The following is a 26,781-nucleotide window of genomic DNA, read 5'->3' as shown; positions in this document are numbered from 1 at the left end:
AGCTCTTTCCACTGAAAAGACCCGAAGACTGTGGTCTCCAGACGCCATCTGCCACTGGGAAGAATCAGGGCTCCTAGGAGAAACGTGTCACTTGAGCCTAAGCCATATCCTGTCACACATGGAATCAGACACTGTCCACGCTGGGTCCAAGCACTCAGGAACCGACTTGAAAAACCACTGGCCAACGAGGGGCAATCAGAGCATCAAGAAGAAAAAGAAGTTTTGACTAAAATAAATCAAACACATAAAAATCTACGTTCATAGTGATAGTTTAAACAAAGGCAAAATCAACTAAACAAACCCAAACATTCCTCATTTGTCAGTAGTGGAGGGTGGCAGGCACCAACCGACTCATTATTCTGAGAACTGACAAATGGAGGGTGATCTAGCATTTAGCTACCTTTCCTAGGAGGCGGGAAAGAACGTCAGCTCATGCAGGGGGGAACAGACGATGCTGTCTCGGGAACCCCTCATGAAACAGGGACCTGGGCAGGGAGGATGAATCTGCATCTAATCACACCTCTGACTACCGATTTCCAGGAATAAGGGAGACAGAGGAACACGTAAAAAGAAAAGACACGTATGTGATCAGCAAACGACAACGAGCTTCTTCAACAAACAAAGGATAGGAAAAAAGAAGAAAAGGGGAGCGGAAGGAGAGACTATTCTGGACTCCTGGAGACTGCAGTGACACAGTACGCTAACCAGACACAACTTGTGGATCCTGACTTAAATAAACTGAATTTAATGTAAAGGACTTTCTGGGTGACAACCGGGGAAATTTGAACATGGATTGGCTTTTAGATGATAGTAAGGAATTTTTGTTTATTTTGTAAAATGTAATAATTATATTATAGTTATATCTAGACAAAAAGGTCCTTATTTTTTAGAGACACACACTGAGATATTTACTGGTAAAAATTTAGATACCTGGGATTTCTTTAAAATAGGAGGAGAAGGAGGAGGAGGAGGAGGAGGAGGAGGAGGAGGAGGAGGAGGGGGAGGAAGGTGAGGAAGAGATAAAGGAGAAGGAATCCTGGGAGGGGGAAGAGACGAAGTGGATCAGCAAACTGTGGAAGCCAGGCAGTGGTAAATGGGGCTCACTATACTCCTCTGTCTCACAAAATTTGAAAATTTCCATAATAAAACTTTTTGTAAGATGCAGGACAAAAGGATTGTTCTTTGAATTTAGCAGCTTCCAAGAACCTGTTTTTTGAGGAGACAGAGCTGTGTGGGGTGGCTCCCACAAGAGCAGGGACCAGGGCACCCAACCCGCTCAGGGAGAGCCAGCTTGTGCCTCCTTCTGGGAGCGGGGAACCCACAGGGCCCGCTCGCCCTGCAGGGTCGGCAGCCTGCAGCGGCCCCCACGTGCCTGCTGCATCCACACCCTGGGCGCTCCCTTCCAACAGTCATGCTGGGCGTGGCCTGGGATCTGCTGCGGCCAATGGGGACAGCAGCAAATGTGATGCAAGGCGAGAGAAGTCCTGTGCTGTGCGCTGGAGTCTGACCTCTCTTGCTGCTCCCGGGAGCCCCCTGACAGCCTGCTGCGAACACGAGCCCACCCAGGCACCCCCTCACCGCTGCCAACAGCCGATGCCGCCCGTCAGACACACGCATGAAGCAGCCCTGGACTGCCCAGCCCCAGCCACGCCGGCGCAGGTGAGAAGGGCCACTCAGCCAGCCACAGCTGGGAGATAACGACACACCTTTGTTGTTGAAGCCACTAAGGTTTGGGGCTGTTTGTTCTGAGCAAAAGCTACCTGATACAGTGCATAAATGAAAAAGTGCAGGCAAAAATGTTTTCCTTTGATCTGCTCGCCATCTTACAAAGGCAAAACCACTAGCTGGTGTTCTTCATCTGCTCAGGTTTCATCTGTGAGTTAGAGGATAATTCTAGATACCGTCTGCACAGATGTGGATTAGAAGCCCTTTCTGCCCCTTACTAGCTGGGCAAGCCCTGCACCCCGCTTATCTTCTGACCCTACGTTTTCTCCTCTTTAAAATGAGGGTAAAACTACCGCCTATCCCGTACGGATGTCTGAGGACATGCACAGAATATGCACCCAGCACAACGAAACCTCAGCACACGGCAGCTCTCATCAGCGGTGGTCCTTACCCATCCACGAGCCCTTGCTGCTTAATGATCCTGTGGGATTCCTCCCTGGAAATCCTCCCGTGGAACCAGTGCTGTGTCCTGTGGATCACTGCGGGGGAAGAGAACAGGAGGGTGGGGCGGTGGCACCTCCACAGGTGTTCCCTGACAGCACAACCGACTCTCCTAAAGCCCGAGCCCCCACTCCCACGGCTACTCCTTTGGTGGTGCACTCTGGGCTCGAGCAACTTCGGGAAGCGTGGGGAGGGCAGAGGGCTGGGGACCATTCGGCTTTCTTTGAGTACAAAGAAATCAGGCACCGTACCACGTTTACCTGTACTTAGGGTAGAAGGGTGGAGGGGACTTTGGCTACCTAGGGCATTCATCCGCGTGCTTCGCTTCTGCAAGAGAAATCCCCACGTTAGCACCGAAGACAACAGACTGCCACACCAGTCACCCGATACGGCCGTCTCAGTGTTGCAACAGAGATGCCTGTTTCTCACACAAAAGACATGCGATGAAAATGCCACGAACATCCCGATAAACCTTAGGGCAAACCTGACACCTGCACGAGCTTTGCTATTTAACTCAAGCAGTTCTCTAAACACTGGCATCTGGAACCCTGTGCTTGGGGACATCCTCCTTTCTTCCCGTCCTCTGAAGCTACCGTGCAGAGAATGCTTTCCCAGACAGAGCCCCGGGCTCGTGGTTTCCACGTGGCCTTTAAGTTCCGGGAGAATTTGAAAGCTGGGTGACATTCTTCCCATCTGGAGATTAAAGCTTGCCCCTCAGGGGTAATGGAGCTGTCGAGGCTCAAAGCTCTCAGAGGCAGAGCCACGGCGTGGATGCCTGGAGGCCTCAGTCAGGCCTGGGCCCTGCGTGCGCCACAGACAACTGATGATTTGTCAGCAGAACAGTTCTACATGCGAGCTGGGGAGGGCAGAGGGCTCCTCCCCTGTCCCTGCCACGAAAGCCCAGGGGACAGGCAGGCAGTGGGGGACGGCTGGGTGAGGGACGTGGGGGTGCCCAGAAGTGCCAACTGCTGCCTGCAGTTGAGAACTCTGATGCCCCCGCTGCCGTGCCGCCATGCACAGAGCCATTGTTTCGCGAGAAGGCCAAGCACTGGGGCGACCACCCCACCCGGGAGGGAGCCCCTGCAGGGGGCCGGGCTGGGGTCTTACCCTCCAGGCGTGGCCCTCCTCCAGGGCGGCACTCTGGGCTTCGGCCGGATTCTCTATCACGCGTCCTGTTTGCCCAGAAAAATCCATCGCCACAAGGGAGTTCTCAGAGACACTACGCTGCAAAGGAAAGACCACAGAGTCTTAGAGTGCAGGGAAGTCAGTCACCGGAGCACGCAGCGGAACCATGGCGGGACATGATCAGGAAGAGGGCCTGGAAAGGGTGACAGGGAATGCCTCCCCCACCTCTGAATCCCTGATGGTTCAGGCGGAAAATTCACTGGTTCTGGTGGAACATTCTGCGGCCAGAGAGGGCTTTTGAGATAAGAATGGCTTTGGTCTTTCGTAAGAGAATAAAAATCATTCCAGTCTTCTCTGAGTATTCAAAGACAGCTGCTGAGGCCACCTGGTGCCAGGAGGACATGGACCGTGTGGCCCTCAGGGCTCCCCGGCCTACACTAAAGTGCGTCCAGGAAACGACCGTGGGGCGAGCCTCGTCCTCACCAGCACACCGTGCCCGCAGGTGTGTGAGCTCAGGGGAACACGTGGGCTCTTTCCGGGGTGTCATTTGACATCTTGTAAGAACAGACACTAAAGGATCTTCAAGATCATACTTCAAGAGGGTGAAGCGCTTCTGCCCCTTTGGGCAGTAAAGTACATGCTGAGAACACAGGAGTGATTATAATCTCTAAATTCTCGCCAGGGAATGACTGGAACTTAAGGGCCAGCAGCACCCATGGATCCCATGGCTTGAAGGGACAAAGCCGGAGGCAGCAAAGGCTCCCAGCGGCGCTGAAACTTGCTGCTGGCATTTTTGAGCACTAAAGAGAGCCCCCTACGGAAACAGCCCCGAGGGAGCCGCAGGGTGGGAGAAGGGGGGGTGCAGAAGCCTGCTGCACGCAAGCACACCTGGAGACGACACAGCCGCCTCCTGGGACAGGGAATGCCGTGAGACACACTGGCCTCCCTGACATGTGCACGCTCCTCCTGGAGCTTCTCCTGGCCACCCCGTGGGAAATGAGACATTCACAACACACACCGACACGGCAGCTGAAAAAGACACCGGGCTTTGGAAGGCGCCAGCTTTACTTACCACTGGTGTGGAGAACGGGGACAGCAAGGCCTTCCTCTGCTGCGGGATGCGGTAGTTCTGGTAAAGGAGCATTCCGTACTGCAGGGAAACCAGAGTTAGTCACGGGAGCCCCGAGCGTGGCAAAGGCCAGGCCGCGGAAGTGCAGCGACGGGTACACAACACAGAACAATACCTGTCAACAGCCCCGCGACCCGAAGAGCAAATGACACTGGAAAAACGACGTTAAGGGCGCTGCCCCTCTGAAGTCGACAATCTGAGTATAACACTGACTCCTCTAAAACTTAACTAGTAGTAGCCTACAGTGGACTGGAAGCCTGACCAATAACACAGACAGGCAATTAACACATATTTTGTGCGTCGTATGCATTATATACGGTATTCTTACAACAAAGTAAGCTAGAGAAAAGAGAATGTCATTAAGAAAATCATAAAGGAGAAAATACATTTATAGTACTGTACTGTATTTACCAACACTGTAAGTTTACATAGTTTGTTTACAAGATGAACCGTCTGTCTGATATGGAGGGCGACCACTCAATCTACGCTACACATCAAACAGTTCAAGTTTTTCTTGCAGTGTCATGACCTTTCTCTGCTTCTTGGGAGCACTTCCAGCATCAGCAGTGGCACTTCGTAAGGGTCCCATAGGTTTACCATATTGCACTAAACGGACAAAAAATACTCAAGAACGTCAGGTGTAGTAAAACCTCACTTTACTACAACATGCAATTTGCTGAAGAGACCAGGCAGAGATGATTAGTGTCACACAGCATTTTAAGCGGATACTGGCAACAGCTTGAGCTCACCACAACAGCAACAAGAGGTGGCTACAGCATTATTATAGTAGTGCAGTATGTACTACAGTTAATTGTATGCAGTTATGATTTAATACTGCATCATTACATTTACTCTTCTCTTCTTTGCAAATGATGCCATGTATGGTCTGTAAGTGTGTGCGTAAGTTTTGATATACTTTAACTTTTAATAATATATTTGTGTATATTTTATGGCGGTAGGTGATAAAATAGGTTAGTATCAACATACATTTTATGCATTCATGACGTACCTAACTTCATTTTTTTGATATTTCCAGGTTACACAGTGTGAGTTTTTTCAAACTGTTGCAGATGTTAAAACCTTTTTCCAATATATTTAATGAAAAAAAATCCCTGTATAAGTGAACTCACACAGTTCAGACCCGTGTTGTTCAAGGGTCAAGTACACAGTCAATACGGTGCCCACTGAGTTCTGCTGCTGACGTTGCCCCACAGCAGTGACAGCTGACTGGTTTCGGAATAAGCAGGGCAGTGACAGAGATAATAACAACACCAAGAACAAGTAACCTTATTGAGCGCTACTAAGGGCCAAGTACTATTCTAAGTGCTTTATGTTATTATTTCATTTAATCCTCTTCATTTTATGAGCTGTGTAATGAAATTATCCCCATTTACAGAGAGCAGCACCAAAGCACAGCGAATGAAGCAAGTTGCCCAAGGTCACGGGAAAGTGAGGACTCGGGATTCAAATGCGTGCGGCCTGCTCCAAACCCAGCGCTCACCTGGCCACTGGGTGTACTTGCCTCACCAGCCACTGGGGTGTGCTTTCTTACCCTGGCAGTAAGGACTAAGGCTCTGCAAAGCCTCACCCACCTGCAACGTCCCAACCTACACTCCTGAATTTCCCTCTCAAACAACGTGGGGAAAAAAAAAAACAACGAGTCGGAAACAGTTACCAAGTAGGCTGCATCTTCCTCCTGATCCTCCTGCATGGATGTAAGCTCAATTCCAGTTCTAGGTCTTACGGTATACACTCATTTCTAAACTGAAAATATTTAGAACATGATGAAAAGGGCCAACATAGGCACAATTACGCTCCCGTGAGAGAAGAGCGAGAATGGGTCAGAGGAAATACATGAAGAGACAATGGCCAAGAATTTTCCAAAATGGACAAAAACATATCAAGCTTCAGAGCGAAGGACAAATAAACCCACATCCAGGCATATCATGGAAAGATTTCTGAGAAGCAGAGATAAAGAAAATGTCAAAAACAACCAGAGAAAAATATGCATTATTTTCACTAAACAAGTGGAGGACAGACAACTGATATTGTTACATAAATAAGACCCAGAGGACAACAGAATGGATGAAAAAGCAGAAGAAAACAACTGCTTGCTAGCCTTCCGTAACCATTGAAATGTTTCTCCAATATTGAAGGTGGAACAAAAATTGAGAACATTTCTTAGGTCCACGTGAAAATAATTGCTAAGGAGAAAGTTCTTCTAGTCCCAGAGAGAAGAATGCAAATTCAGGAAAAATTAATTGAGTATATTAACAACAACAACAACATGTCTTACGGGGTTTTAAATACGTAGAAAATTAATATACATGACAAGAATCCTTCAAAAGGGACGATGGTACAAATGGAGGTGAGGGTCCTTATGCCGGTCTGAAAGTGGCAAAGTAGGACAATAAATTGCGTGAGGTCTTATAAGTTGAAGACGCATGCAGTGATGCCGCGGGTAGCCACCAGGAAACAGTAAATGTGGATGTAAGTACTGGGCTAGCAGATGGAAAAATGTAAATAATACTTGATGAATCCAAAAAATTAAGAGCAAAAGAAATACAGGAGAGGTGGGACAGATTGATAAAAAAATGGCAAACAATAGGTGCAAATACTAATATTATTGATCACACTAAATGATACCACTAAAACACAATAAATGCTCCAATTAAAAGATAATCACAGTGAAATATCCACAATTACGTTGTGCTTATAAGATATTCCTTAAACATTAGGACCCAGGAAGGTAGAAAAAAGATGATCCAAAAAAACCCCTATAAACACTAAGCAAAACAAAGCTGAGGTAATAACTGTTAAATAAATAATATGAGCCCGCCAGACTCTCCGGCAAGGAGCACTGCGAGAGGTGACGACACCCTCAGGAGCGCACCTCGTCTGTGACCGGGGGACACCTGTAGTTGTTCAGGCCTTTGCTCTGTTAGACCTACTGGGAGTGGTAAGAGATTTTGCCTGGAGGTGGGAAGAGTTCTGCCACAACAAAAATTCTGAGAACCCACAGGCTTGAGAAGTCAGCTTGCAGGGAAGAGAATGAAAGGAAAGGTCTAAATCAATGATTTTCCCACTGTCAGATTTTATACAGAAATAAAATTTGGGAGAAAAAAATTCATGACTGCCTTGACGTTTGGAAACTCACTTGCCAAGTAAGACAATTAACATGTGCACAAACCAAAACCTGCCATTTAATATCAAGAGTATTTTACAAAAGAAGGGAAACCTGAACATCTACTAAGGAAGGAGGACATGACCTCAGAGTGAAGGCTCAGTCCTTCACGCACAGGACGTAAAGCTTCCTGCGCTGCCCTTGTTTCATTTCAGCCGCGCTGGTCGGAGCGCAGGCTCTGGGACCCGTGGGGCTACGTCCCGGCTCCCGCAGGCCTGGAACGTGGGCGAGTGTGCAAGCGGGTGGGGGCCGTGTGGTGGCAGGGAGGGGCTGGGAGCACACGGGAGCCACTTGTCAACTTTTCTCGTGATTCCTAAGACCCTCCCGTCTCAGGGACGCTGAGCCCCTGGACCCTCCACCTCACTGAACCTCATCCCCACTCTGAGGGCGGAGTCCTCCCTCTCAGGGCCCTCGGGAGGACGGATGACCCAGGGCATGTGGCGCTCCTGCTCTGGAGCTGGGGCCTGGCGGGCACTCGGCACGCACTGCCCAGTGCCGGGCTGTCTGGCTTTCGCTCTGCACCACTTTCTCGCTGCTCTCCGATGACCCTGTTCCCTGCGTCGCACACGCTGCTGCCCGGGGCGGGTGTGAATTTTCTCTTTGTTCCAGACACGCAGCAGCGTGTGTGGAGGCGGCCCTGTCTGTCCCCTCAGACTGCCGCCTTGCTGAACATCTAATTTAATCGCCTTTTCAACATCAGACCATTCAAACCAAAACAACTACGGCTACGGAATCTTGTATAGATAAAGTAAGACTTCCTCCCTCTTGGGGAATAATTTCTATAGCAGTTTAAGAACATTCTGGAAGACAGAGGGAGGAGGAAGGAGGCAATAAATAACTGTTGAAGTTTTAATCCTCCCTGCACAGCCCCACAGTGAGGAAGAACTCACTTAACAAAGGACGAGTGGAAGGAGGTGAGGAGCGAAAGGTTCCCTGCTGGCGCTAGCTACTGGGCATCTTTCTGCAAAGCTGAGGACACAATGCCAGGTTTCTCCCGCGTAGGTCCAAGCTGTAAGATTTATTTTTTTAAAGAATGTGTAACTGTGTGGGTACTTAAAAATGCAAGAAAGTCCTATGTTAATTCAAAATAACAAGGCTTTCCTTCCCAAACAGCCCTAGGGAAATCAAATCTCCATTTCAATACACTGCCTATGCCGACCCATTACCCACCACACAGAAATGATAACTGGATAGAGCTGGGAACAGGTCTCCGTGTTGACAACTGCTATACAACAAGGCATCCTACCTGTATCCTCTACTTCCTCCAGGTGAGGACACAGAACACCTGATCCACTTTTAGGGGACAAGAGAGTCTGAGCGGCTAAAGCTAATAGGGGCCTCTCACCACTTACTGCAGACAAGATCTTCATGTTAACCGTGAAAAGACACAACCCAGCGTTTGCTCGGTCTGTGCTGGTGACACACTGAAGGCCTAAGAATCAGAGTGTTTGAGGGGATCCTGCAGCATCTTTAGTCCAACAGGCTGACTCCGGCGGTGGCAGTGACATCCAGCAGGCAGGAGGCAGATACGGTACCAAACCAGGAAAGATCAAAGCCAGAGACCCAAGTTTAAGCTGGCTCCCACTTTTACCCACTCAGTTTTCCTGAGGCTCTACTATGTTCTGAGCGCTAAGCAGCCCCTGTCCTCAAAGAGGATGCTGGAGTGGAGCCAGACCTACGAACAGGTGCCCGCGGGTCCCCGCCCAATCACACTGCTGCAGGAGGCTGTCCAGCCACAGCCCCTCATGGCTCCCGCCTCCCTGTCGAGGAGGTCAAGACTGACCATGGACTTGAGTCAATGCTCACATTCAAGAAGCGCCTTGGGAAAGAAGCAGGGACAAGGACAGAGGCATTTTAGGTTCCCTTACAGCTTCAAAAGACACAAGTCTCTGAACAAAACGCCTCATTTTCCGAAGGCCCCATGCAGGTGCAAGGCGGGGAGGCCTCCCACAGAGTCTCATCTCCTCATTATGCCTTTCCCCTCTCTGACCGGGACACTGGGGGACAGACTGGGGAGGGAGGGACGTATCAGACTACCAAAATGAATGGCAAAGCTGTTGACCTCAGGGGCTGTTCTCAGCCTGCCCAGTAACGGCAACGGACCCAGGACCAGAACCAGTTAGGAAAGAAATGTGCAACTCAACTTTCACTTCACTGTCCCAAAGGCCTCCAGCCTCCAAGAAGAATGGCATTGGGACGTATCTGTAACGCCTTTGAAATCTGTGGATCCTCGGTTACAAAGTGCTGCCTGCAAGGCGGCCGGGGCAATAGCACTGTAGCTTCCCGGTGGCTTGCAAGGAGGGCGGCAAAGCACGGTCGTTAGAAAGGGTTCTGCATCCAGAATGCTGGGGTTCTAAGCCTGGCTCCGCCACAGCCCAGCTGCCACACCCGGGCCTCAGTTCTGTCATCTGTACAGTGAGGATGAGGATAACACACGTGTCCCTGAGCCGTTGTGAGGGGTAAAGTGGTCAGGAGTGCCCGGCACACGGTGAATGCTCCAAACATGTCAATATCACGTAGCACATTATTGTCAACGCTGACGGTACACACGGTTGGGATCCTCACTGTTAGCTCCGCCCACATCCTTTCCTCCGGCCAGTCTGGCACCAGAGGAGACACCTGCTCTTTTTCACGCGTCAAACAATAGTTAAGCACTTGCTACCTAGACTTACCCAAACTAATACAATCCATAGCTTCACAGAGTGAACTACCACTTTCCTCCTCCATTGCCTTTCTTACCTCTTCCAAAATAGATTTGCAGATTAAAAAAAAAAAATCAAACATATATATAAATATAAAACTTTAGAAGTTTCTCTCTGGCCTCTGCCCGCATTTGCACGGGCGCATCTCCCCTGCCCACGTGTGTCTTCCCTCCTGCACAGTGTCCGCGTGCACGCCAGCAGACACAAGCATCTCACCTGCCCCCAACCAACACGGCACGCTCTCTATGTGCTGCCCTGCACTTTGCTCTTTCGCTGTTAATGATTTCCCCACAACGGAGCACAAAAGCAACCTCAGACTTTTTAGAGCCGCTGAGTGTTCCTCTCAATGGAAATCCTGCAGCTTACTTAATCAGTTCTCACGGATGACAGATTTAAAACTAGCCGATGAAGAAGTAGTCTATGATCTGTAATATCTCATGCTAACACCAACATTTCCTCTTTGATTATAAATCAGTAAAATTTTGATTTTAGTACTTTTTTATCAGTAGAAAAAAACAAAACAACACAAGGCTCTGAGAGAGAGAAACAGGACACCCATGCGTGGAGCTGATGTCCTGTGGAACCGTAAGGAGTTTTGAGCTAAGTCTCCTTTTGGCCCATCCGTCTCCCTGACTGACTTCACCTTGCGCCTCTGGACCGGCTAGAACACTGCAGCTCTGCAAAGGTTGGCAGTTTCTGCAGAGATCCCTGGACCACTGCACACACAGGCCACAGCTGACTAGATGCCCGTCTCCTCCAGAGAACCCTGGACTTTAGCCAAGTTCATCTCAGCCAACTTACTTGCAACCCACGTGGACTTTATAGATATAGGTAATTCCAGACACGCGGGATACTGTGTGCGTGCAGAAGAACACGGTGTGGGAAACCCCAAGTGAGACTCATGGTACTGGTATGTTCTTAGCTTTACCACAGTGATCACAGTAAAGAGCTGTAGGAAGTCACTGTGGCAACTACGATAAAATTGCCTTCAAGGGCACTGTCCCATGTGGGGCTCCACGTCATAGATTTCTTTCAGAACTTACAGTCAGGAGACACCGTCTCCCCAGAGGACTACAGTGATCTGCAGTTCACCATGTTCCCCCAGGGCCTCGGCTTTTTGGGAAGCCGAGAGTCTCGCTCAGCCACGAGAATAATTAACCTCCTCAGGTACTACTTCCTTTCTCCCTGGTCCTGATTTTTCTAATCCTATTCCTTTAACTCGATGGTTCTCAACCAGGGGCAATTCCCACCCCCTGGCCCCCGAGGACACCTGGCACATTGAGAGACATTTCTGGCTGCCTCAGCTGGCTGGGGGTGCTGCCAGCATCCAGAGGCCGGAGACCAGGGACGCTGCAAAATGTCCTGCCATGCACGAGATGCCCTCACCCCCAGCGTCCCTCGTGCCGTGCTGGAAAACCTGGCTCTAACCTTTGTACTCTTAAGCCCCTGTCAGAAGCTCCTGAGATCTTGCTTCGAAAGACGTGTAACTACATTTGATCAATAAAATGCCGACAGAGCAGCGGAAAAGTTGTGGGCATCTTCCTGCTAGCACAGAAGCCACGCCCAGCTGGCCCTCCGGGCCGCACGCGGCGGCACCACGCACCTTGAGGAGCCTGAACGCCGTCATCCAGCATGTGCGGGTCTGCTCGTCCTCCGCGCAGAGCAGCCTCAGCTCCTTAGTTTCGTTCCTTACTTTGTTTGGCTAAAGGAGGTAAACAAAGTCGAATTAGGTAGCAGTGGGTCAGAAACATGCCAGTGTGGAGGCAGGGCTATGCTGGGCACAGGCAGGCACATCCGGCCGGGCGTCTCCCACTCGGGGAGCACAGCAGACACACGCGCCTTGGAGACTGAGGGGCCCCTCGTGGGCTCGCCAAGGGAGGAGGCCCCCTGGGGCTCAGGACGGTGGTGTCCGAGTGGCCCGAAGGCCAGGCCCCAAGTGGAAGGTCCACAGAGCGAGACCAGCGTCGCCGCTGGAGCGGGAGACTGAGGCAGGGCCCTTGGTGAGGGAGGAGGACTGCTGCAGGGACAGACCCATCTGGGCCTCAGCCAGAACCCCAGCCCCAGACTCAAGGGACAGCGCGGGGGAGGGTGCTGCCCCAGCTCTCCCCCTCGGGAATCTGGAGGGACATGAGTGACCGCCCCGGGCTCGCCACCCGTCTGCAGAGAGGAGTGGGCGCAGCTGGCACGGGCCCTGGGAAGGGCAGGGCGCTGGCTGCCGGGCTCATTGCTCCCACCAAAAGCGCCTCCCTGAGCAAGGTGCAAGACGGTATTTCGGATGGAATTTTCTCCTTGGTGCAGCCCAAGGGCTCCTGTTCCCCTCAGGATGGGGCTGGGACTCAGAAGTCAGCCCACCGGAGTGAACTCCAAGCATAACCACTCACTGGCTACCTGACGTGGGCCCCGTGGCCAATTCAGTTCCTACCCCGTAAGCATCTACGAAGATTAAACAAGACAATGGATGTCAGCCCATTGGCTGAGCATGCCGTGTACAGCAAGTACACAGCAATGTCATCTACCATCAGGACTGCCAATATCACCACTAACAGGGGAGAGGGGCGGGCCTGGCCCACAGGTGTGTGCACATGTGTGTGCATGTGTTTGTGTACATACACACAGGTGCACATGCCATCACACACATGCATGTAGAGGGTGGGCAGCACTGTGATCACTCCTATCTAACTATCCCACGACTAGAAGCCCACATAGAAGGCATCAGCTCACTCAGTACCATGGAGGTCACCCAAGGTGACAGGCTGAAGGTCCCCTCCCCAACCTGCCTCCTCCTCCCACTACTGCTATTGGCTACAGCCACAGCCCACCCTGGAGGCCAAAAGCCACCATCCCTAAGACCCTGGACTCGCTGGCATTATCCATCACGTGCCTGCTCTTCCTCCAGCCTCTGAGCTACCCAAGGACCAACATGCCACACAGCTCACAGCCCGGTACCTTTATGCAGAGCCCGTGGTCTGTGGGTGCGCTGTACTGCTTTTTGCCAGCGATCAGGGAGAAGATGTTGCTGTCTTCCAGGTCGGCCAGCAGCTGCAGGTGTCGGGGCTCCTGTGAAAATGTCGCCAGGTTTAAGTGCAGAGAGTAGGTCTCAGGCACAGCCAAGAGCAAATGTTTTCACACCTTGGTCAACCGAAGGCACGCCCACAAGCACTGGCATTTTAGAGGTTACAATCATGGTGTGAAATATGTGCTCAATTAAAACCAAATCCACTAAGCCCTCACCCAGAAAATGCACCACCCAAATTCTCAGACAAAAAACTGTGGGAAGGTATTTGATGCTTCTGCTAAATCAAAGCCCCATGACCAAATACTCAAGGTAAAAACCAGGAGAAAATCTGTAACCCAAAGGTCAAAGTGCACACTCTCCAACGCAGGGGCCATCCTGCCTTTGGTGAGCTGTGTGTTCAGAGTCCACCTGTCCCTTCGGTTTCCCATTGGTAGCTTATCCCACCCTCCTGCTCCTTCAGTCTCCAGGCCTGTTTTGTTTCCTGCTCCAGGCTCCAAACCCTCCTGGCTTTGCATGAGCCAGGACGGTGAGTGGGCCGTAAAGCGGAGCTGGGAGGGCAGGACGCCATCCTGCCCTGCGTCAGGGCAAAGCCCCTCTCTGAAGATGACGGCCCTTCTCTCTGGCTCATCCGGCGGCAGCTGCTGACTTCCCAGAGCCACACTGAGTGTGCACAGCACCCTCACCCGGCGGCCACCAGCTCTTCCCTGCTCTCTGCTGGCCAGAGCAGGAGGGACCACAGCTCTTAGAAGGTAAATGCTTGGCCAAGGCTGGCAGGACACGGCTCCCACGGCCGGGTGTACACGCAAGTCATGGGAAGAGAGTAGGTAAGGGTGTGCAGGGACTGAAGGAGACCCCGGGCTAAGCCCACAATGCCACCAGCTCTCTTTTGAGGCCTGAAGCTGTTGTCTCTCTCTCAGAGACTCTTCTTCTCGCTGGGGATACATGCAAAATTGCAACTTATTCCATAAGGTATGTACAATAATATATGTTAGACTGGCATTAGGGAGGCAATAATCTATAAAGCACTCTTATGGCTGGCCTGGATCCCAAACTGCGAGAACCAAATTAGTCTCTGAAGGGACCGTGCAGCCAGAAGGGTCTGCTCCCAACCCACGGCAGGGCGGGGCAGTCGGGGTTTCTGGGCCTGTAGCATCACCCCGTTTGTGAGGTCAGCCAGTAGACCAGTGATGCTGAGCTTGGCTGTTCCACAGCTAGCTGAATAAGTTATCACGAGCTTGGAGGATCCAAAGGTGCAGTTTAAAATGAAGCTCAAGTTCACTCTGAGCACTCCAGCCCCGAGCGGCTGGACCAGGATCGGTGCTGGTGCTGGTGGGTGTTAAAACTCACCTTTGAAGTCCCCTTTGTGGAGCAATAAAGGCCCGATCGCCGCAGACACACATACAGCTTTTTCCACGACTTCTTGCCCAGCTCTTTCACATGCAAAAATCCTTGAATTTCAGGACAGCTACTGGAGTTCAGAAAATTCTGTTGAAGAGTAAATTTTAAAAATCAGACAATGGTAATCCAAAATAATTAAAGTGAATATGTTACTAGCACAGCCGACATTTTCTGAATTATTAAAAGGTTTTTTGGTCAAACTGAGAATTTTCTCCTTTCAAGGGTCTTAAAATCCCATCTAAGTTGGTGTTGCATAGAACATATTTAATAATTAGTATGAAACACATGCAAACAAATGGACCTAACACTAGTGAAAACACTAAGTCATAAATTCCTTACAAGACAGTACATTGAAGAGCTCTGCCCCTCATTCCAGCTTTCCGTAAAATACCCAGTCTGGTCACTAGAGCTAGGCCGAGAGCGAGGGCCAGGAGCAGGCGATTAGGGTGCAGTGAACTGAGAGTGCCCGGCCAGCAGCCGCCGTGGCCAGGCACCTCTCTAATCGAAGGTACGCAAAAGGCATCGTCTGCCTGCACATGACGCACCTGGGACACCCTGGTGGCATCCCCCATCCCAGCTACACAGGCAGCCTTAAGAACAAAGGCTTTACTGAAAAAAACAAAACAAAACAAAAAACCCTGCTTTTCTAAGGGAAGAGGCCGTGGAGGGAAGTTGAGGAGGTGACACTGGCGAGTCCTCCCACTGGACCGGGAGGGGACAGAGCTCCTGCCCTGCAGGTGGGACGGACAGACCGGGCAGAGCTCTGACGCTCCTGGCTCCAGTTCTTCCAGGGTCTCAAGAGACCACGGCACATGCTCACGAGGTCCACAAATCATCTCAAGGTCAAAGCAATTAAAAGAGTTTGCCAGCTCACTGTTCACTGTGCATGGATAATGACAAACAGGTGTCGACAAATGCTATGGTTGGAGGGGCTTCTGACGAGACCACCAGAACAGAGCTCTGAAGTTCTTATCTTTGAGATGGTGAAACACAGCCGGTGACAATGAAGTAGAAAAAGAAAGGCTTATGGGCACAATTTTGCAGGAACTAAATTTTAGTAGTTTCTCTTATATTTGATACCACTTGGATGTTGTTGGTTGCCTTAGGGAGCGGTTTTTCTCTCCGAGAACGCGCACACAGACGAGTTTGCAGGGTGCGGCAGGAACGCTCCCTCCCCCCTGCCCACCGCCCTGGAGCAGTGAGCGACTTAGCACCGAGGCTCTGGGCTCCCCCCAGAGACCAGGCTCTCCTAGAGCGGACTTTAGGAAGCAGAAGGACAATTAAAACCGGTTTCCTTATTTTCAATGTATGGCAAGGCACTTTACAAAGGACTCTGCGGTAATTCAATCATTTTTACTCTAAAGCAGACTCAGCACTTTTGCAGAGTCCCAGCAGCCGGGCAGGGGCCTGACCGGGAAGCCCTGGGCTTCACCCAGCCTCAGCCCACACCCGGCCACGGTGCACCCTGGCGCCAGTGCTTGTCTTGCTTTGCAGGAGCCCAGCGACAGAGATTTCCTGAGTAAACTTTTACTTCTGGGTCCTCTAAACTCCGCTGAGAGCTGAGGTGAACGCGTGATTGAGGATGAAACCTCTTCGGGTTTTTACAACGCGGCCCTATCAGTTCCACGAGGCTTTCTATCCAGAAAGCCTTCTGCATCAGCGAAAGTCCATGTTTGCCCAGTACCTGCAGAAGCTGAGCCTGACTGCCATTGGACTGCTGGCACCAAGTAACCATCTGTTCTGGGAAGAAATTCTAAGGAAATGAGGAAAAACAAAGACGTTAACGGTTAGCTTCAAACTGTGGGCAAAGCATACTTATGGGTATGTCAGTATTAAAACCACTCCCGCAGGTACGATGATGTACGTTTGCATCTTAAATGACAGGCCTTACTCTTCCCTCATCACACGGTGGAAACACCTACTTAAACGCTGGATCCCAGTCTGGAATATCTATCATGTTCCACACGGGACTCATGTCTCGCAGCGTGCACCATGGTGCAGAGGGGTGCCAGGGTTACAGTTCAGTGGCACAAGCGGGAGGCATGAGATACAGAATCCTTGAAACTAGAAGGTGGGCACAGGTACATGAAACAGACTTTTCTGCTGCATTACCCAAAAAGAGTCCTCAAATTTCTTACTTTTGAAAACAAAGCAGCTAAATTATCAGAGCCTAGTCAAGACACTGGCCGATCATACGCATTGCTCTACTCATTCTTCCACATATAGTCACAAAATAGTATTTTCTATTTGCAGAGAATGATTTTTTTCTTCTGCTGAGCATTTGATCAATTTGTTCCCGTTTGACCGAGAACTTTCAAAGTAACTGAAAAGGCCTGGCCCCTCCCCGCTCTCCTGACTTAAGGGTCCAACCCCTCTGTATGGTTCCTATTTGAGGAAGGAGACCATGACCTTCCACCAGTCACGAGGACACTTAGTCAGGCACCAGAGACTGGGTTTGGAGCAAGGACGGCTTGGTTAAACAGCAACTCTGATTTTTGTACACTACTTCATAAATCTCAGTTACTTTATAACCTGATACCATTAAACCCAAGTATAAACTTCAAGATTTTAAGAGTCCCAAACCCCAAACCTAAAGAGATAAGACTCACCATGGGATTTTTGAAAAACTCGTACTTCGCGTAATTCTTCCTGAATAGGAACTTGCTCTCGCTTGCCATGGTGCTCTCGACCTGCACCACCAGCTCGTGGTCTTCCAGGCACCTTTCTGCAGGGCAAAGCGCACGTGTCAGGTGCACAGGCAGCGCCGTCAGGCAGCTCGACAACCAAGCGCAACACCTGACTTCCTGTTCTTCTTTTAACATTGTGAACGAAGGCGAGGCCAAGAACCAAACTGAATGTAAATCTCTCCCTAATGCACCACCAAATGCAGAAGGGGTCTTAAAATACACAGCATGAGGGATTCAGGTCTATGCTTACTTTTATATACTTCTTTTCAATTCGGTATTGACAAAATGTTAAGGAGAGAGTCAATGAAAACTGTTAGCAAATAATTTTGCCCTTAAATTAAGGCATTGCCACTCTTGCGGAAAACAGACTGGAACAACTGGGAAAACAGTCAAAGGAAGGAGGATGGACTTGTAAGATGTAGGGAAGGGAGAGGGTGTGGAGGTGGACGGCGACAGAAGTTTTTTTATCAAATGACACTTTTTTTTTTTTTTTTTTGAGACAGAGTCTCGCTCTATTGCCCAGGCTAGAGTGAGTGCCATGGCGTCAGCCTAGCTCACAGCAACCTCAAACTCCCGAACTCAAGCAATCCTCCTGTCTCAGCCTCCCGAGTAGCTGGGACTACAGGCATGCACCACCATGCCCGGCTAATTTTTTCTATATATATTTTTAGCTGTCCATATAATTTCTTTCTATTTTTAGTAGAGATGGGGTCTCGCTCTTGCTCAGGCTGGTCTCGAACTCCTGAGCTCAAACGATCCGCCCACCTCGGCTTCCCAGAGTGCTAGGATTACAGGCGTGAGCCACCGCGCCCGGCCTCAAATGACACTTGGCTGCCTGATTCCATGTGGGGGAATATAATATAACAGGGGACAGGCACGTGACGTGTCATTGAGACCTTCTGTGCAAACACTCATCCTTCACGTTGAAGCCCACACTCACCACACCATAGAATAGTTCTCATCCTCGGCATTGTATGTGACAGCAGGGAAGAAAACACACTCTATAACATAGCACTTACCGTGTGCACACAACACACATGTCCACGCATGCACACACACACACACACACACACACACGTGCACATACTTCAGAGCATCTTTTTAAGCATCATCATCATCCTGGAAAAGTTATTTCCTTCCCTGCCTAACACTCTGGTTCCACGCGGAGCACAAAGAAGCTGGCAGCCCCCAGAGGCGCATGTGCCTGGAGAAGCCCCTTCCCGGGCACGTCCTCAGAAACTGCCCCGACGGCGGGCGGTGGCCACAGGAACTTAGCCATATTAAGTAACTGCATAAACAGGAAGAGCAAATCTATGGCAGGGTCAACGTGTGCGCTGAGGCCACAGCCGTCCTCGGCACCAACACGAGAGCAGCCTGACTCCCTTCCTGCGGCCAGAAGGGAATCTCTAGAAAGTCTCATCTTGGAAGGGAGGCGTGAGGTTTAATGCAAAAGCATTTCTGAGTCAAAGCAACCCAGACTGTGGAAAAAGACTTTCTGTCTACAAAAGACAGTTGTCACCATGGTGCTCATTTCAGATGGGCCACGGGCAGCACACGGAAGCAGATTCTGGAGTCGGTCTGTCCTCAGCCTCAGTTTTGCTACTACAAGGAAACGGTCCTTTGATAAAAACGTATTTAAAGCCAGAACTTGTGAAGAAAAGGAATTTTCCCCCCAGGGCTGCCAGAAAGCTCACACCTGGCACCATTAGCAAACTTGGAACAGTTCCCGTATGCTCCTGTCTGGGGAGGGAATTTTGCTAGCAACACACGAACTGAAACATAGACCTTCTGTTTCCCCGTGACAGAAAAAGAGAGAAACCACGTACAACTTGAGCATGCAACCAAAACTGCTGTTGGCTTTCAAAACAGAGATCAGGCTCCAGGTCATTCATTTAAAATGGATTTTCTAGGAGGAAAACAAATCAATGACTTCCGTTGAGATTTTTACTCAGAGAAAAATTTCTCTCTGTAGTTACAGGAAACAACAACAACAAAAAACAAACCCCAAACCAACGAGCCAATAACCCGCTGATGGTAGATTTACAGAATTAAAATTTTTTACTGGGTAAAATAAGGATAAATAAAAAAGGGAGGTGACAGTTACCCAAGTGAGGACAAGATGTCTTCTTCCAAAAGCAAAAGGAATTCTGTCTCCAAAGACCCCAGAGGAGAGCCAAAAAGAACCCCCAGGGGAGCCACCTGCCTGCAGACCCCCGTCCTGGGGCCAGCCCTTCCCACTGCCTGCACCTCCCTTGGGAACAGCCGGGAGAGCTGCACATAGAAGTGTCCTCGGTGGTCAGACCCCAGGGGGACAGGTGAGGGCTTGCAGCCCTGGCAGAGGGGGACCAGGGGACTTGGGGTAGCCAGTGGACCAAACCTGCCCATGGATCCTAAAGGGCATGTGCTCCTCTGTGACTCTGGTCACCCTGGTGACTGCAGGGGGCCTAGGAGCCCCAGAGGTGGTCCCAACACAACAAAACCTGCTGCATCAATTCCCTTTTCCTTGCTCAGAGCAAGTCAGGAGACTGTGACAAAGTGGCAGGTGAGCCCCTTCCTCGGGGATCCGAGGGCTCAGGCTGCAGCCGAATGTCCCTGCGCACTGGCAGTCCTGCTGTCGGACGACAGGACATCAGTTCAAAGACCTTTCGTCCAGTTTTGATTTTCCCCAGGAGTCTAAAGACCTTGGGTGATTACACTAAACAATCACGTCACCATCTATGAACTTCGTATTAGTACAACAGGCCTGAGTAAAACTGGAATGTTACTTTTCACCACAAGATTCCAATAGTAATTTTTGTACAAATGGAAAAGGCAAAAATTCCTTGAAGGACTTCTGTATTTTTCAAATTTCTGAAACTAAGTCTGGCATCTACACCATTACCCTATTTCACAAGAAAAACACTTAAATATCGGACAACTCAAAAAAGAGAATTTTACTTCTTTGCCTTAACACATGCAGCTGGCATGTGACTCGCAGCAGAAACCTGGGCTGCCCAGCTCGGCGGGGCCGGGCCGAGTGCAGCCAGAGCACCGAGCCCCAGCGCCCACGGCTCCACCGCTGGCCTGGCACCTGGCTGCGCCCTCAGGCTTGCTGCCAGCCAACCTGTGCCACACCGGGCCCATCTTCACTCAGCACAGCCCACCAAGGAAGAGGAAAGGGCTGTCAACCAGCGCAGGGCTTTTCAGGCTAAGAAGCCGGGAATAGACAGCACGTCTACAGAAAAACACCCTGCCCCGTGGATAATCCCTGTAAGTGGCCTTCCTCCTATCTGTAGATTCCAGGGGGAAAGGACATCCTTTGGTGCTTTTCGGGTATAGTGGATGGGGAGAGAGGCAGGAAATCAGCCTGCGAAAGTTCAACGCGAGCCAGTAGCTCCTCCCCGACACCCTTCTACGTGTTCAGATGCCAGCACCCAAACGTGCCACAGCCGCAGGACCCCGAGAGCTCCTGCCATGGCATTTTTCATCTGAGCAGCAACAAACACAGAGCTGTAAGCTGCCCAAGAAAGATTTGTTGCTTTTCCCGAGGTGTTTCAACCTAGTTCACGAGACAAGAGAATTCCTCAAATCCTTGCAATTCCTTGCAAGTCACAGGATCTGGCTGTGACTTTCTCTTTGCTCCCTGTGTCAGCTCCAGCCTCTCCCAGATGACCTGACCTTTAGCCTCTTGACCTGATGCCCTCGGTTATTCGGGGCCTGGGTGCAAGAGTTCTGGGCACCAGGTGCCCCCACACTCCCAGGCATAGGGTTTTCCTACAAACCCAATTTCAAGTTCAGGAGGGCACCAAGATGATGTTTTGTAAAAATTCCTTTAACAAACAGTTTGCTTACCTGACATGTCTGCAGCCTGTTTTAACATCACTGTCTTCTCTCTATATGTGAAGCCCAGAGACCTGCAGTTCCTGTGCTCAGGGCAGAGGGATGGGGACGCCTTCCTAAGGACCGGCCCCATTCTGGCACCCCTAGCTGGACTTGCCATTGGCTGTTGAGTGGCTTTGGTCAAGGATGGTATTGCCAAGGCTGGGAGTTCTACTCCCAGACACTGAGGCCGAAATATGCCAGCAAGCAGGACGCGTGGGCAGCGCCAACACAGGGGGAGAGCACGCAAAGGGACCAGCGGACTGGAGCAGGGGCCTTGGGAATCACGGACACAGAACACGCTCCCCTGAGATCAGGCCCCTGGGCTTTTCCTACCAAGGCAAGAGCTCTGCGTCACCTTTCAAAGTGCCTCAAGTGGTGAGTGCTCTCAGGAGCTGACACTGGGACGAGGAAGGGCCATTTCAGCTGGCTCTGGTCACAGGAAGGCTCCTCGGCTTACCCACCAGCAGTGCGGAGAAGGTGGGGCAGATCCCCACCGGCCGGAGATGCCGCCTGCCAAGGGAGGGCGGCCAGCATCCCGAGGGCTGTCGGGGAGGCTGCAGACACCAGCACGCAGGTGGCTCCTCTCTCAGGGGAAAGCAAAGCACCTCCTAAGGGCTATCTTGGGAACTGCCCTCGCCTTTTCTAAAGCCATCACTCCTTTCTGAGTGTGGAAAAGGCTCAATATCATTACAGGTCTAATACCTTTATCTAAACTGAGTATCCCTTGTCCTAAATGCTTGGGACCAGAAGTGTTTTGGATTTGGAACTTTTCAGATTTTGGAATATTTGTATTACACTTCCTGGTTGAGCATCTCAAATCCAAAAATCTCAAATCTGAAATGCTCCAATGAGCAGTTCCTTTGAGCATCAAGTTGGACCTCAAAAAGTTTCAGATTTTGGAGCATTTCAAATCCATTTCGAGCATTCAGATTTTGGGTTTTCAGATTTGTGCTTTGAAATCCTCAATTTCGGCGGCCATACATAAAGTAAAACCGTGTCAGAATCAGGTGCCTTGCGCCCTCGGTGATCAGGGGTCTGGGCTGCAGTCTGCCGTGGTCTCTGCTGTGTGGACTGGGAAGCCCTGCCCACGTCTTGCTCCAGCCACAAGCCTGGTCCGTGTCCACGTCCCCGTGAGAACACCCAGCACCTCACCACCTGAGAAAGGAAATTCCTACAAGAGATGGCACTGCCTGCAAATGTCGCGGTGCGGTGGCTCTGCCCTGAGAGCAGGTGGGTGCCAGACGGGCCCAGGAACACCCCGAGGACATCACCCAGGACAAAGAATCCCCAGCAGGCCCCTGGCTCTCACACCCCACTCCAGAGATTCAATGCTGAGACACCTGCAGGCTGTCAAATAGGACCCAAAACTGGAGCCAAATGTTCCTTTTTCTCTTTTTCTTTTAGTCATTTCACTTGCTCCCCTTTCTTTTTTTCCCTTTTAAACTTATTTCAAAAGTATTATTGCCCTCAGTGTGTATTAAGTCCATCTGTAAATTAGAGAAAAAATAATAAGGTGTATAAACATCACATCGCTAAGAATACTGAGTACACGTGGATATTTCCTTTTCTACTCTCTCAGAGCAAATTGTTCTTCATTTGGGTGATTATTTCTCAAGTTTTAACATGTCATTTATCTACTGTGTGATGTTCTAGAAATCAAGGGGTATCACAAGACATACATAAATCAAAATTCCTGAAGTCTTCCTTGTATGTTAAAATTTTACGTGTATCTATTCCCATTTTCTATGTGCCCTAAGTGTTCAATTATATCTGTGTACTAAATATCTGCACAAGTCCCTTCCATAGTTGTTTTCAAATGAAAAGAATATTCGACTGTTGAATGGGCTTTCAACAATAATCATCATATATGGGTCCAAGGAAACAGATCCATTTCTGAAGTTTTATATATATTTTTTCAAATATATAATATGCATGTAAATACACACATTCTTCAGGTTTCCCACTACGGTTTAATTTCCAAGTTGTCTGTGTGTGAACAGGTGCCTTTGGCAGCCTCACAGACCACTGTAGGATCCACTCAAGATGTCCCAGGCTGGAGCTTAAAAGGACAGTGTCCATGGGAACATCTGACAGCACAGTCACTAACTGTGGACCCACTGCATGAACCTGGCAGGACAGAGCTATTGGTGACAATGGAGAAGCCTTTGTTGTCACACAAACTCGCCAGCAATCAGTCGAGATGGGTGAGAAACCGCACAGTTCTATCAGATTCTGCAAGAAGTACCCCATGTGCCTGAAAGTACAGGCGGAGCTGGAAAACAGTGATTTAAAGTAAGTTAACTCAAATTTATAGTGCATCACATAGGCTTAAATTGTACAATATCAGCTGGAAGAATGCTGCTCAGCTAAATTAATATGCCAGAGGTTTGAATTTCATTTATTAATCTTTCAAAAAGGTTCGTGAGAAGAATTGAGAACTATGGGAAGTTTACAATCTGTGTTGTTTTTCTCTCCTTCAAACACATGGAATATAGCTGTTGATTTAGAGAAAATTCTGATTTTAAATACTTGCCAATGATTTTGTAAATACCACATTTTATCCAATATGAATTTAAGCAAAAGTCTGCTAAAAGCTTCTTTACCTGAACTAGACACCTGAACAAATAAAACAAAGCAAAAACTTCAATGTGTTCTGTAAATATTAATAGAAAACATTTTCAAATATTCCAGGATATAAAATATTCTCTTGCTCTCTGGGCACAACACACGCAGGCACACACACTGTCCGGGCATTTCTGACCAGCTCCGAGAGACGTCACGTGAGACCCAAACTTAGATAAAGCGGCTTTACAGTGCGCCGATTCCCCGTGGGGCCCTGCACGTGGCTGCAGCCGTAGCCGCGGCTCCCCTCCTCCCGTCAGCGGGACAGGTGCTCCCTGCAGCGTGGCGGCCACCGTCCGGACCCTGCCGCAGCCACAGGTGTGCAGCAGGCTCCACACGGCTCTCAGTCGCTGCGCTGAGCCCCTGGGAAGTTACTGCTTCAACCCTCCAAGGCCAGATTCTCAAAACACCAGAAGGGAGACGGCTGGGAGGGAGGAAAGTAAAATTTTCATAGAAAGGGAAGCGGCAGGAGAGTCAAGGACAACACAGAGCCTGCCTGCTAGTTTGGCAGGGGACCAGGCGGTCACACCTCTGGCATTTGGCAGCAGGAGTCTGCATCTGACGGCACACCGAGCTCCCCAGTGGCTGTCCCCGCCCGGACGCATCCCTACCTAGTCCTAGGTGCGGGTGGTGCTCCACTAGAGTCCAGCTGTTGTCATCCACGCAGTGACTTTTGTAAACCAGCAGTTGGCACAGGTCCCTGGCTGTCATGTCTGAGAGAATCTCCACCACTTTGCTCGTCCCATCTTCACTAAAGACTTTAACATCCTGCAACACACAAAGGGGACACTTACAGATAAACAACTCGGGGTCCTGAAGAAATAAGAGCTGAAACGAAACAATCAGAAAAACAATCAGGAGCCTCCGAGACATGTGCAATTGTTTATCCAAGCCACCAACGGGTCCCCGCCCACTGCAGGGAGGCAGGACGAGGCCACCGAGTCTCCCTTCCCTCCTGCCCTCCGACCTCCACGGGGCAGAGCAGGTGGCATCACCACACGCCATTCTTACAACACCCAGATGCCCCACGGGAACATACTTCTTAAGAAGTCACAGGATGCATTTAAAATGCTGCCGGTGGTCTCGGGGCTGGAAATTTTACAGTTCAACCAATTGCAAAAACATGCAAAGCAACAAAAAATCCCAAAGTCATCCTCTTCCCATCGTAACTCTTGATGGCTCCATGTACTCTCTGCTCCGGGCCCAGCGGCCACACCACCGACCCCGACCCCACAGTCCCCAAGGCATGGGGTGAACCTGAGATAAATTAATAAGAAAGTGCTGCAATTTAAGACAGTAAAAAGAAGGGTACAGTGAGAACACAGTCAACATTCCTCACCCCTTGCTCCTACAAAGTACAAGCAAGCTCCACCTTCCCAGTACCGCTCAGACCCAGTAGAACCGAACAGCTCCTCGGCAAGGGACGGTCAAGTGAAGTTCAGAGGGTTCCGAAGACACCCCGCCTGAGCCACAGCACCGCAGCGATGCGCCTTTCAGGGAATGTGAGGTGCTTTAAAAACCTTCCCTCAACAGCATGGCAAGGACAGTCGGAGGAACAAGACGGCAATTTAAATCAAGACTGCCTCTTGCAAGGACGTTTGTTCCCGTCCCTCCACCGTCCTGGCCGGCTGTGCCCTGGCAGGAAAGCCACCCGCCCACCCAGCCGCCCGCCAGGCTCCCAGGCTGCCTCACACGGGGTCCCTCGGGCTGTGGATCAGACCCCCGGGCAGGCGACTGCGCCCCACAGGCTCGCTCCCCTGCTTCCACGCGCCGGGATGGGCGTGGGGATGGGGACGGCAGCCACGATGACAACTCTCAAACTAACAGGCCAGGAAAGTCCGCGTGACGTTCTCCCACAGCAGTGGGGTCACAGGCAGGCTGTGAGAGGCTGGAGCACGTGCGTTCTCCGAATCTCCAAATAATCTCTGTCCCCACAGCTGATGCGTCAGTGGCAGCTTTAGAGCTGATCTTCCACCGGGCCTTAAATGTCGGTTTGTCCTGACAGTCTCACTCCATTGCTCCCTGCTCTCCCTGGCCCCTGCTCCTGTGTTCTGAGCCCAGCGCTTACTTCCTTGGAACTTTGCTTTCTGTGGCGGGAAAGTCTGACAGCAGAGGGCGCAGGCTGGGAGGGGTGCCCGCCGCATCGGGAGGGGACTGCACCATCCGGGGCGTGGCCCGACCCTCCCACAGCTGCCGGCCAGCTGTCACCCTGTGGCTGGGAAGTGGTCCACGTCACTCTAGCCTGCAGTTGCCAGGTCAGGGGGCTTCAGCGACAGCAGGGAGGGCCCTTCTCTGAGCAGCAGGTGGGGCTCCTAGGGTGGGCGGGACCAGCCTGGGGACCTGGGCAGGTGAGTGGCGTGACCACTCCTGCCGGCCCCCCTCGGCCACTCTCCCAACAGGGAGAAATCCCAGGGCCGGGGCTAGATCAGGACTGAGGGACTTGCTTTCAACTCACATTCATTTTTATAGAAACTCACTCATTCTCTTCTGGAATTTACGTGTCACTCAGTGGAAGTATTACTTCCACCCAACAAGTGAAATATTCAAATCCAGCTGGCATGACTAAGCCTATAAAAATAATATTTAATTTAAATAAGAAAAATATGTCTCTGGTCTCTAGGTAAGAACTGCATTAAAATGTGCTGACGTAAAAGAAAAACAGAAGTTTGGAAAACTGATGCATCCACACGCTGCCTTGCACACGCGCTAACCGCAGCAAGGCCGTGTCCTCCGCACCAGCGGTGCTTCCCCCGCACTGTGTTCTCTCTCTGCCGAGTTTCTCAACGAGATTATCTGCAATCACGATGAACACGATCTTCTCTAGGAAACTGAAATCATGCTCAACTGTGTGGTTCAAGCCTCAAGTCCACGTACCACGTCTTCCGCCCAAA

General features: G+C 50.5%; 1 protein-coding gene across 1 annotated transcript in view; it reads right to left on the bottom strand.

The window, feature by feature from the left end:
* GRB10 (growth factor receptor bound protein 10) overlaps positions 1–26,781 on the bottom strand; it is a 179,587-nt gene that overhangs the window by 9,191 nt on the left and 143,615 nt on the right. Inside the window, exons 8-17 of the mRNA XM_069462633.1 lie at positions 24,502–24,658; positions 17,330–17,445; positions 16,405–16,473; positions 14,670–14,807; positions 13,253–13,363; positions 11,910–12,008; positions 4,364–4,441; positions 3,274–3,390; positions 2,427–2,493; positions 2,117–2,204 (exon numbers count right to left, since the gene is read on the bottom strand). Coding sequence (XP_069318734.1) covers positions 2,117–2,204; positions 2,427–2,493; positions 3,274–3,390; positions 4,364–4,441; positions 11,910–12,008; positions 13,253–13,363; positions 14,670–14,807; positions 16,405–16,473; positions 17,330–17,445; positions 24,502–24,658 — 1,040 coding nt within the window. The remainder of the gene's footprint in view (positions 1–2,116; positions 2,205–2,426; positions 2,494–3,273; positions 3,391–4,363; positions 4,442–11,909; positions 12,009–13,252; positions 13,364–14,669; positions 14,808–16,404; positions 16,474–17,329; positions 17,446–24,501; positions 24,659–26,781) is intronic.

The sequence above is a fragment of the Eulemur rufifrons genome, chromosome 29 (assembly GCF_041146395.1).
Source record: "Eulemur rufifrons isolate Redbay chromosome 29, OSU_ERuf_1, whole genome shotgun sequence".
NCBI lineage: Eukaryota > Metazoa > Chordata > Mammalia > Primates > Lemuridae > Eulemur > Eulemur rufifrons.
The sequence above is the reverse complement of the archived record's forward strand: the minus strand, read 5'-3'. Positions and strand labels throughout refer to the sequence as shown.